Source organism: Drosophila sechellia, chromosome 2R, assembly GCF_004382195.2.
Source record: "Drosophila sechellia strain sech25 chromosome 2R, ASM438219v1, whole genome shotgun sequence".
Taxonomy (NCBI): Eukaryota; Metazoa; Arthropoda; class Insecta; order Diptera; family Drosophilidae; genus Drosophila; species Drosophila sechellia.
In genome coordinates this window covers 2,880,937-2,897,362 of record NC_045950.1, presented here as the reverse complement: position 1 = coordinate 2,897,362, position 16,426 = coordinate 2,880,937, and the positions used below count along the sequence as shown (strand labels likewise).

Below are 16,426 nucleotides of genomic sequence, written 5' to 3'. Positions count from 1 at the left end.
AGAATACAATTTTGTAAGGAAAATGTTCGAGGCAACTTAAGATGTATCCAACATTTGCGTTATCCCTTACTTTAGTGGGATCTGGCCGTATCCGTCTGTCTGTCCGCGTGAAATTTAAGATCTAAGTAACTATCACTGTGTATGGTAGTCCAGGTAGTGACGAAGAGCACTGCTTTTCAGATAACAATTACTTATTGAAAGTCGGAGCTGGAGGCCGGTGAAGCAAAATGCTATATCTATTTATGTTGTTGGAAAGGTATCCTTAAATGTCATATTATTAAATAATTCTTTAACCGTTGCACATAGAGCAAAAGGGTATACTAGTATCGTTGAAAAGTATGTAACAGGTAGAAGGAATCGTTTCCGACCATATGTATAAAGTACATATATTCTTGATCAGGATCAATAGTCGAGTCGATCTAGCAAATGGTATATCAGATTAATGCTATATAAATGAAACTTTTGTTTCCGGAAAATTAATTAAGAGAATGGGAAAAAAATCATATTCCGCTTTTTTTGTATAGTTAGATTTTACAATATATATGTATAAACAAATTAAATTTGATTAAAATCGTACGAATATATCATAAGGCTGCCGTAGAATCAGTCGGAACATGTACTAGAAACTATAATAGTTCCCGTTACTCGTAGAGTCTATCAATTTATGTATGTATCTATAATTTCGATAAGGACACCTATTCGAATCGATAAGAACATGTCTGTCAGTCCGTAAAATACTGAATTAATACTTAATTCAGTAATTTAAGAACAATTCTTCCGTTTTGGATTTCGGTTGGTGCTACCTCTTCCTGTATTGTTTTTAGAAACATTTTATGCACTGTGTTTCTGGTTTCTAATTTGGTATAAAACATTAGGATCGAATCGTAGGGTTACGAGATTATCCAGGAAATACCATGTCCAAGGTGCTTATGTAAATTGCCTTGACTCGGGTGAACGGGAAGTCGGGGGTTTGAAGTAATCCCAACCTTTACGGGTTTTTACCATTTTCCAAATCAAAAAGAACGTGTCCGTTTTCCTTTCCAACAGTTTGAGTAGGTATCGGTTCCATAACTTTTGGTAATCTGCATAAATTTAACACATTTTTAGCAATACAATATGCCAGAAAGAGGCCAGAGGATACGGATCTCCTAGTTCCGCATCAAACCCTACATGTCACCATATTTGTTTTCGCGTCAATTTTGATTTATGTGTGGCATAATTCCAGGCGTTATAAACTGTTTTTGACAGCCGAGTTGGGTTTGCTTGGGTGGCTGGGGCTGTGGGTGGTTGAATGTTTGGCTGTAGAGCTTGTGGGTGACGTACGCATGAGTTATGGCTAGTACCTGCATCTATTACTTAGCATTTGATAAGGGTTCGTTTGTTATATGCTAATTTGACTCTTTCTGCGTAAACTATTTTGCAAATCGCCCGCCGTTCTTCATTAGCCGTGATAAATGGAATTACAGTTTATTTAATTAACACATTGGACGTCCTTAGTGCGAGTTGACAAACACACAGCAAATATTTCAAACGCACAAAGTAACAAGCCGGACAATATGTTGAATTACATTTACCCTTTTCGCTAGGCATTGACGTTTATAAGTGGCTTTTTCAGGTACAAAGTCCTTGCAGAAACTTGAAGTTCCCAAAAGCAGAGTGGTATTAACAGTACTTTAATTTGCCCATATATGCTTTAGGTGGTGATTATCCAACTGAGCAATAACTTCCAAAAACGGCTTTAATTTGATAAGCCACGTTAAATGTCTCTCCATTCATTACATAGTCCTTAAAGAAGAGGCGAAGGAAAAGGACTTACGTATAGCTTTGTTTATTTCTCCCAGAAACAACAACTCAGCCATTTGCGACTACACAGGTCGGACTATTCAGACTCCACTTGCATCGTTATTAGAGCCGAGTAAACAGAATATAGGTCTTCCGGGAGAGTGCATACACTGTGTACTTAGTTGTGTGTACCTTCACCTTCCCTCACATACAAGCATATGAATATTCTGCCTGACTGGACCCCCTGACGGCACCCCAATTATAACGCGCTAAACAATAAAGAAAATAATAATAAAACGCCAGTGCTCACACATGTTTGCCGTACACACCAGACTGTGTGCCTGTGTTTGTCCTGAGCAACCCTCGCTAATGAAGCTGCGCTCAGCTATGTTTGCACACGCAATTTGGCTTCGCCTTGCTCCTTCCTCGACAAAGACCCGGGCACCAGGACCTGGACGTGGACCTGGACTAGGACCTGAAACGGGAACTGGATCTGGACGTGGTACTGAGGTGTGGCCGAGAGCGAAAGAGGGCCCAGGGATTATCACCGGCACCAATAGACCGAGTCGAACAGATCGAAAAACAACAGGAAAAAGTACGCATGAGCCGAATAATTGATACCCTGTCGGTTGGCCTACCCCGAAGGGATACTTTTCAAATCGTACGCGAGAACTCTGAACAATACTCAGCAAAATAAATGACTACTGTGTCCGCTCGTAAATTAAAAGTTGTTGGCTCGTAGATGAATCGGTACAGCTCAAACCACCATCTGCCAGTGCCATAAAAAAAGCCAGTGCAGATCAGTGGGGGTTAAGGTATTAAAAACAATATGACTCTTTGTTTAGAAATTAATCTTATCAATTACAAGAAAAAAGCGTAATACTTTCTTATACTTACACTTACTTATATATTCTTATTCAGCTAAAGAATTTAAATCTGCATCTATTGGAAATTGTAACCATTAAGAAATGCCTCTAGTTCTAAATTGTCTCGTATGGTAATTGATTGATGGTAATGATTGATTAACTAGTCACTACTTTGTTATTTCATTGTAACTTTTAAAGTAATTTCTAAATTACTACATCATTGAAATAAATGGGCATTCATAAAGGTTATGATAGAAGAGAACTACACTATACCAGCATTTCGTTCGGAGCTACCATTAAGCTTTAGGGGCTTAATAAAACACCTAAATATGTTAATTAAATTTAATTTCTCACATTTAATATTTAAATGTATCAGGTACTCAGCTAAGGAAGTAGAAAAGTGAATTTTGCGAGATTGCACACGAGCCTTTGATCCAAAGACATTCGATTCAAATAATAAGAATATGTTTTATATATTATTTCTACAGAAATAAAGTGAATCCGTTAAAAAAATAACAAAATATTTTTTTAAAGTTGTTGGCGGTTGTTTGCTGCTTGTGCTTACGATCGAAAGATGGACATGGCTATATCGACCGACCGACCAGTGATCCTCATATTCACGGATTCGTTAACCTAATGAATCTAATATACCCATTCAATCTAAAAGGTTAGTGATACTCTGATAATAGACCACTATTTATATATCCATAGCTTGGTAATGCGACTAGCGAAAACTTTTTTTCCAAAACTAGAATAAAATTCGCTAAGTTCTAATAGATCAGAACCCGTTTGTTTGATGTTCCTCTAAACAGGAACGGTTAATTATTGGCCTCATATCTTCACAAACTTGTTAGTGAAAGTTCGTCGATCCGATTGGTTAATTATATACATATGTATGTATGCATGTGTGTAGATGTGTTTCAATATTTGGATATAACCAATGTCTGACTGCATACGATACACAAAATGTCGCTTAAGCTGGCCAAACAGTTGCCGCAACGTTGCAAGATAGATGTAACCAATGTTTGTTGTTGCTTTTGCATCGGCATTATGTCAATCCGGAATATATTCCATTAGCTACTCGGGAAACATACTCCGAACTTACGAACAAACATATGTACATATGTATGTTCTTAGTGCCGCGGGTCCATTTGTGCGAGAGAGAAAGTAGAAAGGCTGGGTGGCGAAAGAGTAAGGGAGAGAGTGAGAGAGGCCGCTTTGTTTGGCGGGAACAAATAGAAGTACAACAACGCCAAATCACAGCTGCGGGCAGCGTTGAAGAAGCGTCGCTGTCGACGTCGGCGTCAACATAAAAACGAGCCGCCCGCTGGCTCCCCAACCCCCTTTTAGACCCCTCTTCACCCCCCTTCCTCTTGCAGACTGTGCTGTTACATTTGTTTTGACATTGTTTGTAGTTCTTTCCTAACGACTGTCTCGCTCACTCCGTCATTCTGTCCAACAATCAATTTTCTCCCTATCACGCGCGAGTGTGTGTGCTCGTTGCTTGGCTATGTTTTGCAGCGCGCCTTGCACTCGCTGCGCTTTTTACCAGTTCTCGTTGGAGTGTGAAGTTATGGTACATACATACATACGAGGTAGGAATATTAGATTTTTCTTATATTTAAACAGTTATTTGACGGTACGTCCTTTTTGACCAACATGTGAAACATGTTTGTACATTTAATTCTCTTCAACTGGATGCAAGAAGATTAAAATTGCAATAAAATTAATAAATAGTTAAAAAAATATTGAATAAGTTTTAAATCAGTAATATATAGCTAGCGTGCAATCACTTTAAAAGAAACTCGTTCATCCAAAACCAGTGTTTTTGACTACACCGTTTTTCTAGTAGCAAGAATAAAAATATTATGTTTGAGTATTCAATTCGTTAAGTCTCCAAGTGGGTCCACTACAAGGAATCCACTGAATTGCAATTTTCTCCCCCTGAAATCCCCATTTATAATCCTTCTATTCTCCCGTCCATCACCACCAAATGTACCTTTTGGGCGGATTGGGCTGAAAGGGTGGTTACTTTGTGATGAGGGGTTATGTGTGGCCACCTGGGTCCACCAGAGTCGTTTTGCATTTCGTCCCACCTCTAATTGTTCTGCTCCTTAGAATGCGGTCTCAGTCTCCCACTTTTCACCTCTACCCGTAGTTCTTTTGTGTGGAGCCGTTTACTTGCGCAGAAGTACGCCTTGGGGCGCAATAAAATGTTTAATAAATTGCAAAAGTGCGCCGAAAGCGGCAAGAGGAAGCGGAAGCCAGCAGCAAGTGGAGACGGAGCTGAAGGACGGCCCGGAACACAGATGGGGCTGGTCAGGCGGAACAAGTCAATGACACATCCCATATACAAACATATTCTAATGAAGCCGAAGTGAAAGAGACCAAATGCGGCTCTCACACGTTTTTTGGTCAACATAGGAGGGCGGAGAACGGGGGCGTGTCGTGGGCGTGGCTGGGGCGAGATGTTTGGCTTGCTGGGCACGTAAAATGTATTGAATAATTACATTGGGCCGCCTAACGGCATACGAAATGAGCAAGAATCCAAACTCGAATTCGAACTCAAACCGAAGTTGAAGTCGACGCCGCGACAAGTGGCGGCCCGGACATGGGCCACGCCCCCCGTCGAACAGTCGAACCGCCCACCTCCTGTCTCCCACCTGCCTGGCGAACCTATCCTGCCGTGGACGTAATGAGCGCCACAGGAATTGGGCATTTCGAAGCGCAGCAGGAAACAAACTTTGTGGATGACTAAGCCGCTCCGAGGGGAAACGATAAAGATTGATGAATCCACAGAAATGCATCTCGCCCGGCAATCTGTTTCGTTGGAACTCAGACTCGGAACGGAGGGAGCAGGCCGATGGCCTTTAAGTAGTGCTAAAGTATCAATCAAAATGCGTGCGCTCGGAACAATCATGAAATTACTTTGAAATTTTCGAATGCCCAGTCAAGGTGAAGAAGACGCAACTTGAAACCGAATCCCAGTTCTTCTGGCACCGAATGCCTCTGGAGGCATCCGTACAAAGAGCCGAGAAATCGGTTACCAAATCGGAGAAAACAAAGCGGGAACACAAAAGATGATTTATCATTACAGGAGGGGGTAGGGCGAAGGAACTGGTGGACTTACAAATTGGATTGCCAGAGGGGATCGGAAAAATTAGCTACGCAAGGAAAAAACGACGTGTGGCAGTTTTGAGCTGGGCCGCATACCCATATTTATTTATTTATTTATTTAAGTTATTAATATAAGTAATCTTTAGTGTTTGCGTAACAATGGCACATTCAACGACGCAACATATTTATTGAAAAATGCAACAGGTCTTTCGGTTGTGTCTAGTTGTCTCAAGATAAACCCTATGGTAAACCATTAACTGCCACAGCACACACTTACATACATACATTGCCAGGGGGAAACATAATTATCTTCAGTGTGCCCAAGCCCCAATCAAACTCATTTCGAGGAAAGCCGACGAAATTCCTGACAAATTCAACATTTGGGGCTGACACAATGTCAATGTTTAAGTTTTATTTCCGAGCGGAATAAGGACTTGCGCAGGACAGAAAAATCCTGCATAATTTAATTGTCCTGTTGCTGGTTTTAGCCAGTTGGCTCGGCTTCACTTCGTCTACCTGGTTTTGTTTGTTGCCTTATTGCTTGTGAAAATATTTGTTCGGAGCTGTTCGGCACTCAGAGAAATATCTCTGGTCTGAAGCTAACAAGATTTTTCCAAGGATTTTTGACTTCCCAGTTCATTTATTCTATCTTTAGGCAAGAGCAAGTAAATAAAACATTACATTGTATGCCTCTGTTGTATTAATTTTCTCCCAGCGCAACTGTGAATTCTGTTTGTGCACCATGCTCCCGTCACCTTGCAACTTGCTACAGAGTGCAACGTGCCTCACTCACACCCGTGTCTTTAATCCAAATGCGAGAGAGGCTAACTGTAGGCCAAGAAGGCAGGCGACAGGTGCTCTGGATCGAGTGTCAGGCGGGTTTTTGGGGGGTTTGCGGTTCGGAACCGTATCCTCACACAACTAGTGCGTTGTTCTAACTGTATTGCCCCAGCCACCCTTTGTGGGGCTAATTAAAGCTTGCTGGGAGTTGGGGAATCTTTGGGACTCGAGATTAGTGCGTATGTGCCACTGGAGTTTGGGATTAGTCAGTGGGCCAGAAAATCCAAAGCAGTTTGATTGGGACTTTATGGGCATTCCGCATTTTATTGGAGTGGTGACCCCGACCTGCTGCGTTCGCAGACAATTCCATTAACATTAAATGGTAATAGACGGCAGAGCGGTCCAAAGATTCCACAACTCACGTTCCTCGAATTGGAAATGGAACCAGTCGAAGAACCGCGCTGGCGATGGGTCCAGCTGATAAATTCATTTTGTGCCCCTAGAACCGAGGAAAAACAAAGAGGGCTTGGAGACCGGAGTGGGGTAGGCAACGGCGACTGAAATTCAATACCATTTTGGGGGATGACGACGATGATGTGTGCCCGATGGTGATAGTTATTGCTGTTGGTGTTCCCAATTATTGATGTTGCCTGGTGTCATTGTTGCTGTTGCCGCTTTGTTGCTGATGCTGTCATGCGGGGTTTCTCCTCGGGTCTTCTCAGACTTACAAATGATTTTGATTTCAATTTTTCCCTTTTTGTTTGCCACCAACTATAACTCCGCACCCTCCACGCGGGAGATGCAATCGTGGAGTATTGAGTGCTGGGTAGAGGGGGAACTTTTGTGTTACAATTTTCCATTAATACCGCAGAACAGAGGCGGAGTTGTGTGCAGACTGACTAAGAAGGGGGAGATACATATAAAACTCAATTTTTCCATATTATATTTCCGAAAGGATCCCCGAGCAGTCACAGGACGATATAGGAGTGAGTGAAGGACATGGAGAACCGGTCACCCAGGCACTCAACTTCCCAGCTACACGGGAGAAGTCACCAGCATTTGCATATGAATGCTGGGAACGGAACCTAGGAGAGGTGGGGATCGGATACAGCTCGAAGGAGCACTCACACATGACTTGTGCCCATAGACGCACACCCACACCCACAGATGACTCACATGCACTCGTGCTCCTCTCGTCGTCGGGCACTTTCAATTGCCAGAGAAGTATTAATGGCAGCATTTGAATAACAATGACGATGCAGAGCCAGTGTGGCAGTTTCTGCAATTCAAATTCAAACGACTGCCAGTCACCGGAGAACCAATACTTTCTGGCAGGCGTGCCACAGCAAGTGCTGCAATTAAATCAAAGTCGGGGCTAATTTGAGCTGCATTCGTAGAAGTGACATCTTTGGTAGCAAGATACTTTTTCAATGGAATACATTGGATCGAAACGTATTCGATAATTTGGTTGACAAATGCATCGCATATATCAGAAAGGCTTTCTTCAGATACGCTTTTAATTTTCAATCAATGCTTGAGGCAGCGATTTACAATAGTCAGTTTGCAAAGGCCGGACCAAGTGATTTGGCCTGGAAAATCCTATTGTTAAGGATCAGTATGGAGGTCTTCAGAAGGAATTTAGGTACCCAAGGTCTGGGCAGGCAAAAGTATCTCGTTATTGATGTAGGCTTTTCGTTTCCTCCGATAACTGAATGCTCATTTTCAGCGGCGATTTCCGAGAATCTTCGACCGATGCCAACCCACGTAGTATAATGAGCACCGAATTCAGGGAATTTCGCCATCTGAGGGAGAATTCATTAAAGATCAGCTGAATTTATTCGAGGCTGCCTCTGAAATATGCAAACGTCATTCAGATGTCGTTAATTACATCCGTGCACTCCGCAAGATCGCTGCCTCTTGAGAGGAGTTGGAGATGGAAATGTAGTTGTTTAGATTCAAGAGTATTCCGTTCGACTAGCAAACTGGGTTTCATTAATTATTTTCGAACACACATCTCGTATTTGAAATCAATACAAACAGTAAAATTTGAGCTCTGATTTGAATTGATATGTCATCTGGAGCATTAAATACCCTAGCTATTGTCTTGCTCTTGATGCCAGGTAAGTGGTTCCTTTAAAACCTGTGTGCCAAATGACCTTCGGTTCATCCATCAGGTACATTTTGTCAGTGCATTGACTGTAACGCTCATTGGAAGTTTCACTGTGAGACTAACTTTACGGGGTTTTACTGCGCTGCAGGTGCTTACGTCCACCAGTGGGTGGTGCCGGAGGAAGAATACAACTCGGGTCTAAAGGGTTTTGCCACCCCATTTGCAGCATGCACGCCGTTCCCCTTAGAGATAAGTTCAGTTTGTAGATCTTCATCTGAAACCACAAGCCCTCTCAATACTTTCCTCCTGCAGGTTACGTCGAGACGTTTTGCTGCCTGTATTCGCCCTCGAATGGCTGCCAGTTGGCCCTTAATCCAGGTATCTTCAATAAGGAGAAGCTACCTGTCACGAGATGCCGGGACTGCATTAAGCACTGCCAATGCTCAAACAAGGCAGGAACACCTCTGAAGCCACGGATGATTGTGTCTCTTCTGGGAATGTTTGCCATGCTAACCGAGTCGATCTACTTGACTCAGAAAGTTTGGGCAGGATGCGGTGCAGAACTTATTTGAGCATTGACAGTAGTTAAATGTGTAAACTATTCATTGAATTCTCGTTGAGTACTATGATTTTGTATCCTCTAATGTCACGAGGCTAACCAAGTTCAAAGCGAAGACAGTTGCACCGTAGGAGGAAGTACAAGTACTGGAGCTCTATCGTTTAGATTGGCAAACAGCTACATAATTCAAGAGACCTAGCAAGCTAATAAAAACTACAAATGGTTGAAACGAAAAATTGATGTCCTTTGTTAAATATCCTTCAGCTTTGAACTATTTGACCACCAAATGCCAGCTCTTGGGTCGGGAAAAGGCCTAGAGCCCAGAGTTGCCCGGCGGTACGTGACTGAGACCATTATTGTTTACTTATCTACACCTAATTGCTTCTGGCTACACTTAATAATATGGCACAGACATGGCCACAACGCCATCGTCATCGTCGTCATGGAGAAGTCATCTCCACCCCCTCAGGAATGAAGGCGGAGGTCTTGCTTGTTTGTTCGGTTTCCCACTTTGTGTTGGTCCACTCGCCGCTTCTCTGGCGTTTTCATTCAGCTCGAGATTTGTTGCACCATAAAAAGGGCTTCTCGAGATTCTCCCCCACGTCCCGTAGACCCTCCGCCGTCGCACTGCTCCCCAGGTTATTGTGTTCCATCCGAGGCAGTGGATTCGGAGCCTGGCTATTTGTTTGCCCGTCGTCCGTTGTGCTGTCTTCTTGTTTCTGGTTTGCCCTTCTCGTTCTGTTCGCTTTTTCAATTTGGTGGGATGAAAAATTTCATTGGAATTGGATTTTATTGTGGGGGCCCCTTCTGATGGATTTCTTTTTCGGTAGGTACAAATTGTGTGACGCTAATGGAGCATGCGGGCGGGCGAGGGTCTTCGATTTTCGGGCGAGAGAAGTTGGACATCGGCCAGCGACATGGCTCATTAGCCGAGAGATTAAAGTTGTTTCAATCACATTAAACTATTGAAATACTATCAATTCATTGCAGAGCGTGTGCTGCACTGCGTCCGTCAGGACAATTTAAAAAGGTCGCTTCGGAGAAGGGAACCATAATTTTCTCAGATTTACCGGAACCTTCTTGATAAATGTTTCTTTATTTTCGACCATGCTTCTTTTCCATTTCGCTTTCCCCCTGTCATTTCGAACCCATCTATCTTGAGTGCTAATTGTAACGAATTTCCAACCCTCCGAGTGGAGAGGGGTGTGAATAGGGGATGCTTTCAATGCCTGTCCACAGTTTGCCCAACTCCGGAGGAGCAGATGGGGGAAGCTGGAAAAGCAGTGGAAAATTTCTGGTTCTCCGCTTTCCCTGCACCGCAATGGCTTTTTGGATTGCCCCCTCTTCCGTGTGCCGATGCATTCGTCGCAATGTGACAATTGATAATTTAGCTGTGGGACTCGCCTGCCCCCCGCTGCAATTGGGGGCGTGGTCCAGGAAGTGCGTGACTCGACCGACTTGCAGTCCATGGGAATATCGTCTATGAGCAATAATCAGGCTAATAAACATTTCATTCACAGGCCCCATTGAGCGGAGCCAATAATAACAGCAACATGATGGCTGTCTGCATATGCCAAATGCTGAATAGGAACCACGAAAACAAAGGCCCCAGTGCCTCCGCCCCTGGGCAACACATGGGGCGGGAAAGACGATTGCTTTCGTTTTCATCGTTTGGCTGTCATAATACGAGGGCTCCAGACATAAACCGGAAATTATTGTTGTAGCTTTCTTGCCACAACCACAAAACTTTTTCTTTGATTCCGATAAAAATCTAGGGGTGTTTGCAGATCAATATGAAACGGAAAATTATCGAAAGCTGGTACTTATCATAATAGAATTTCAGATTTTCAGCTCATTTAGAAGTGGCGACTCACATACCTGAAAGATAAAAAAGAAAATTGCTAGCTTAGTGGACTGTCCAATTTCTTATCAAGAAATAACTTAAAGAGAGTTTTAAAATGCGAAGCACTCCCCCAAAATCACTTTTCCGACCTGAATAAACCAGACATCTGCACGCTGCAATCAAAACGAGAACAATAGAACAACCTACAGCCAGTCTCCAATCCCCTCAGTCCAACTACCAATCACCCCATCCCGTAAACTGGTTAATCCCACGCAAGCCCTAACGATTAACCAACCCGAACCGAAGCCAAACACAATCCCAATTCCAAACTCCAGTCAAGCCGAACCGCAATGAAAACTGCAGCCCAAAGAATCCAGATAACAACTGCAGATATCAACGTGGCAGGAGCAGGAGATACACCGACAGTAACGCCGTCATAAACGCCGCCAGTGAAAGTAGAAGTAACATCCGGAGGAAAAGGATCGGTAACAATGCGGCTGGGACGTTCCAATTAAAGGAACAGGCTTAGTCAGCGAGAGGATAAACTGTTTAAAACGGTGGAATTGTTTCCCGCCCACAAAACATTATTTGCTTCAACCCTAATTCTAATATATAATGTATAAAATCAAAAGTGCCCAGTCTGGTCCATGCTTGTAACTCTTGTATCCTGCTAAACTATTCTAACTATTAGAAGTTATCAGAAAGTAAAATTAGTTTTAAAGTCGCACTGGATTGATTTCTTTCAGTGCGCAAAGGGAAGTGAACACATTAACTGCTGGCAAATGAAAAAGGAAATGGCCGCAGGAAGGTAAAAGGGCTAGTCAGAAAGTCATCTCGAGGGTAGGCTGTTCGATGGGAAATCCCATAGGAGCGAAACAATCTAAATAAGCATATAGATGGGATTAAAGTTTACAAAGGCCAACAAACAACATCAACGTTGAAAGCAAAGTAAAAGGAACTAGTAGTAACGAAGTTGTGGATACCCTAACATTACGGTTAGGCGATTTTTACACTCTCCGTGATAGCTTTAATAAATATACAACATTATTAATTATTTCCCTTTAAATATATATATAACATATGTTAATTTTTAGTTTTGTACCAAAGTATTCAAGTATGTTGTTTACCAACACTTATTTCTCATTTGTTTCAGACTGGTTGGAGAAGGCAAAGTACCCACTTGGGATAGGCAACCAATACTGCATACCCAATGAGCGGAAGAGCGGAAGTGGCGAGTGCAATAAAAAGGGCGCGGGAGAGCCACGCCAACTGTCAAAACTCCCACGATGTCCGAATCTGCACCGAGCGAAACTTCACTGTAGAGGACTGGGCGTGCAACCCCTCGGACCTTCGGCGGAAGCTAACCCTGTGGAACGGACGGATTGCCGGTCGGATTGCTTGGCAAGAATGGCAACATCTGAAGGGTTAACACGTGGTCCACATCCAGCTGCACATCGACGTCCACGTCCGTGCTCAACGGAGTTCAATGGGGTTCAACGGGGTCGGCTGATCCTGGTCCTGCCTGGGCATTTTGTATATTCAATTAGCGCCCGCTTCCATGTCGAACATTTCCGCTAGTTGGGGCCCCGAACGCCGGCTTCGAGTGGTTTTGGGGTGGAGCTCTGGCAGCCCACTTGTTTGCATTTCTAATGCAATTTGCGGCTGCAGCGCTTTTGTTGCCCTGGACTGCCCTGCGCCCAAATTGTGTGGCGTGTCGTGTCCATTAGCACCTCAACGCTTATAATACATATTCATTAATGCCCAGCCCATCACGACTCCCTCATCAGGCGCCCACCGCCTACCAGCGATCCTGCACACGTGGCCCCCTCGCTAGGGTTTAATTAACCTCCAAGGGGAGCGGCCTTATCCGGAGACAATCTCTTTAACTGCGGTGCAGCAGATGGAAACTTCACCCGACCCCACCACCGCTTCCTTATCCCTCAAAGGTGAGCCGTGTCTGTTGTCGCTCGAGTCACCGCAAAATGTTCTCATTCATTAGACATTCGGGCAACGAAAGTAAGCTTAGACTGATGCCCGAAGTCAAACTTGATTGACTATTGTAATTGTTGTCCACCCCTTCTGCTCGCTTCGATACCCAAAAGCCCAGACACTGATTCCGCCTAGGACAATCCGGTATCTGGTGGACGTGCTCCTTTTTGTCTTACACATTAGTTAAAGCTTGCGGCAAGAGCAACAACAAGTACAACAACTACCCAACACAACAAAACACTTAAGCGCAACACTTTTAATTTTACAGTACGCTGCGGACCGAGGAGATTGGAGGAGTTGGGGCTAACCCTTTGTGGGTGAGCTGGGGGCGAGCTTGAAACCGATGCCCGGCACGTGGACGTGCGAAGAACATGACGCCCTCGGAGAGCAGACACAAAAGACAGACTGTCGACGAACGGGGACAAGACGGGGCAGGCCGAACTATTTAAATGCGATTTTCGGCAGTGCTGAAAAGGGGGTAGTCGAATTCGGATGGGGAGGGCAGGGCACCCTGAGCCGTCGGCACGCGCACAAATTAGTGAGCAGCAGATATGAAAGACTGGGCTCGTGCCAGTTGCTCACTCACTCACTCACTCATTCACTCACTCGCATTGCCACCAACGAGAAAACAACAACAATGGGGTTGCGTATAATCAAAAATTAACATAACAATACAGTGCGCCGAGCAACAACAAGTAATCGGAGGACAAAAGGGAGGCCAAGTGTTGCCGGGGCAGATACTCGAATAAAAAATACACGAATATCGAGATGAATTCACATGGCAAGAACTTAAAGCCCAGTCTTCGCCCTCGACTGAGCCCATAATGAAAGGGTTAGCTCAGGAAAGGGAAACTGTTGGGGGGAGGGGAGGGCGATTCGATCAGGAGAGGGACGAGGGTCGGGGGCAAGGACGGGGAAGGACGGGAAAGGACAGACCTTTAAGCACGGCGAACGCACCAGGAGAGCGGTCTGGCTTCATCTTCTGAGCTCTACACTCAGACAAATATTTGCTACCCACAAACGAGTTTTGTGGCACTAGCAGGATCGTATGACGACTTAATTTCCACGAGCGATCTCTGGCTTAAAACAGTGGGCTGTTAAAAATAAGTCCCAATAAAGCTGATTGCCTTTAAGCAGACTGCACCTGTTGAATGTGATGTAAATCACTAGTGCCTAAAGGGAGCATCAACAAGATCGTAATCTTTCAAACCAAATCAGTCGGAACTCCATTCAAATACAGGAATACTTTTAAATTGAGAAAAAGTTCTTACAAAATGTGATAAAGGTTTGGCAAGTAAAAGAAGCACGTAGTTATTCTCAGTGCACTGAAAACACAAAACGTAGACGGGTAGGCAAACAGAGGGAGAGAGAGTGAGCTGGGTAGACAGAGACAGAGCAGACAGGCACGCACACAGCCGCACAATTCGATAAAGAAAATTCCCAGCGGGCACTTAATTTACTGCTTGGCGTTCCATTTCATGTCCATTTCCCAGGCTTTTCCCTCATGCGGCGGTGAATACGCACTGTTGCCACTTTTCTCTGCCGAAGGATCTTGCAGTGCTCTGCATTAACATCACAAAATAAAAGGCCTCTAAGCGTTATTATTTTAGATCTGTATAACACTGTAATAATACTAATTTTAATGATATTTCATTACTCGTTACATGAGGTAGCGTGGTTACCATAGATCTTTAATGTCAATTTATGAATTTATAATTTTTTAGCTTCCCTGAATAGAAATAGTTTTACACTATTATGTATCGATCCGGATCTAGGTGGATGTAGATCCGTTTACATAAATACGATCCCTGGTCCGGTTTCATGTTTCGTGGTGGCCAACTTGATTTGCTTTCTGGGAAACTGACTTATTGCCCCTCCTCCTCCCCCTCCTCATTCCTAGTCCTGAACTCTCCGATTTCCCTACCACGCGTGTCACACACCCCGCAACTGAAAAGCCAAAGAGGCCAGTGTAATCAACATAATGAGAGCGAGTAAGAGCGCGCATTATGATAATAATAGTGTGCCAAATGCTCGTCCCGGGGTTCTTCCATGGACATTCAGGGTTGCCAGGCAGCGGCAGCCAAGGGTTGCAGGGCCCTCAACTTCAACTTCGAGTTGAGAGTGTGTTGTGTTTAGATTTTAAAAATATTTGAGTTATTTGAGGAATGCATTTGGCTGTGTTTGGCTTAATCATTTGTTGTTTTTTTCGATGGATGCTTAGAGTAGCTTACGCGGCACAACAATGAAAAGGCTCCTGGCACGAAATGGCACTGATCTGCTCGCGGAGTGCGTGCGGAATGTCGATTGTCTCGCTGAAGGGGTGGCTATGAATACTGAGAACAGGGACGTTAATATCAAGGTTAAGAATTCTTATAGGTACAGCTGGGTACTTTTTAGCTCTCTGAGGTACTGAAAAATAGCCTACAGGGCCAAATAGCACAAACCCATTTCTAAAGAGTGTTCGATCAAGTTTCAAAATAATGCTGGGCATATCACTGGTGCTACCTTCATATTGAAGGTAGCGTATTGAAAGAGATTCCGAAGTATGTAACGCTGTGTAACACTGGATACCGAAAACCCTTCAGGCCGTGTAAGACTGCTGATACATACGTCGCTGTAATCGGCACCAGTTGAATCATATTTCCGTTTGAGATTTGTGGTACTTTAAAGCTGGAATACCCTATGTGATTTCCTTACGGTCTTAAAGGGCTTATCCCTGAGGCAGCCTAATCCTATTCCAGCCTACTTCTCCTTTCACTCAACCGATTCCCTCCACTTTTGAACTTCACTTCCACATCAGTGGTTCCAGAATAGGAGATGAGACAAGAAGCCGCTTCTGTTCTCATTCATCTCACTCGAGACAAAATCAAAATTCAACTAATTTGCATTTTCGATTTGCATATTTACACAGAATCCAGCCTATCAACGGCTGCAGTCCGCTCATCTCCCCATTCACCAACTCCAGGCAAATGCTCTGTCATTGAAATTAAATTGATTGCAAATACTGAAGATTGACTTGAAGTGGGGAGGCCGGCAAAGATGCGGATGCATCTGGCGGGGAAAGCAGGCTGGATCCATGTTGATTTTTGATAACTTTCCGGGCCTGGCTTCCAGCTGCACCCCCAGGTGAAGTCGAAGTCAGGTCCTGTAATTGCAGTTTGTGTGCTGAAGGGTTGATCGGGTTGCAATTGTGCCAAATGCCATTAATGAAAATCACAAACACAGTCCCTCCGCCCTATTATGAATCTGAATTCCAGACCGAATCCGAGTCCGAGCCGAAGCGCGAACCCTTAACCCCCGGCACATGGCACTAAAACGCCACCCTAATTTGAAATTAAGCAGCCTTCGTGTGGATGGGGTTAAAGGGTGTGCAAAATGCA

General features: G+C 44.0%; 2 protein-coding genes across 2 annotated transcripts in view; one reads left to right on the top strand and one right to left on the bottom strand.

Moving 5' to 3' along the window:
* The window catches only part of LOC6607854 (zinc finger protein jing), a 110,169-nt gene that overhangs the window by 10,410 nt on the left and 83,333 nt on the right, over positions 1 to 16,426 (bottom strand). The window lies entirely within an intron of this gene.
* On the top strand, positions 8,543 to 9,438 carry LOC6607848. The gene is made up of 3 exons (XM_032717065.1): positions 8,543 to 8,665; positions 8,720 to 8,908; positions 8,968 to 9,438. The coding sequence occupies exons 1-3, from the start codon at positions 8,614 to 8,616 to the stop codon at positions 9,225 to 9,227; spliced, it is 501 nt and encodes a 166-aa protein (XP_032572956.1). The 5' UTR covers positions 8,543 to 8,613; the 3' UTR covers positions 9,228 to 9,438.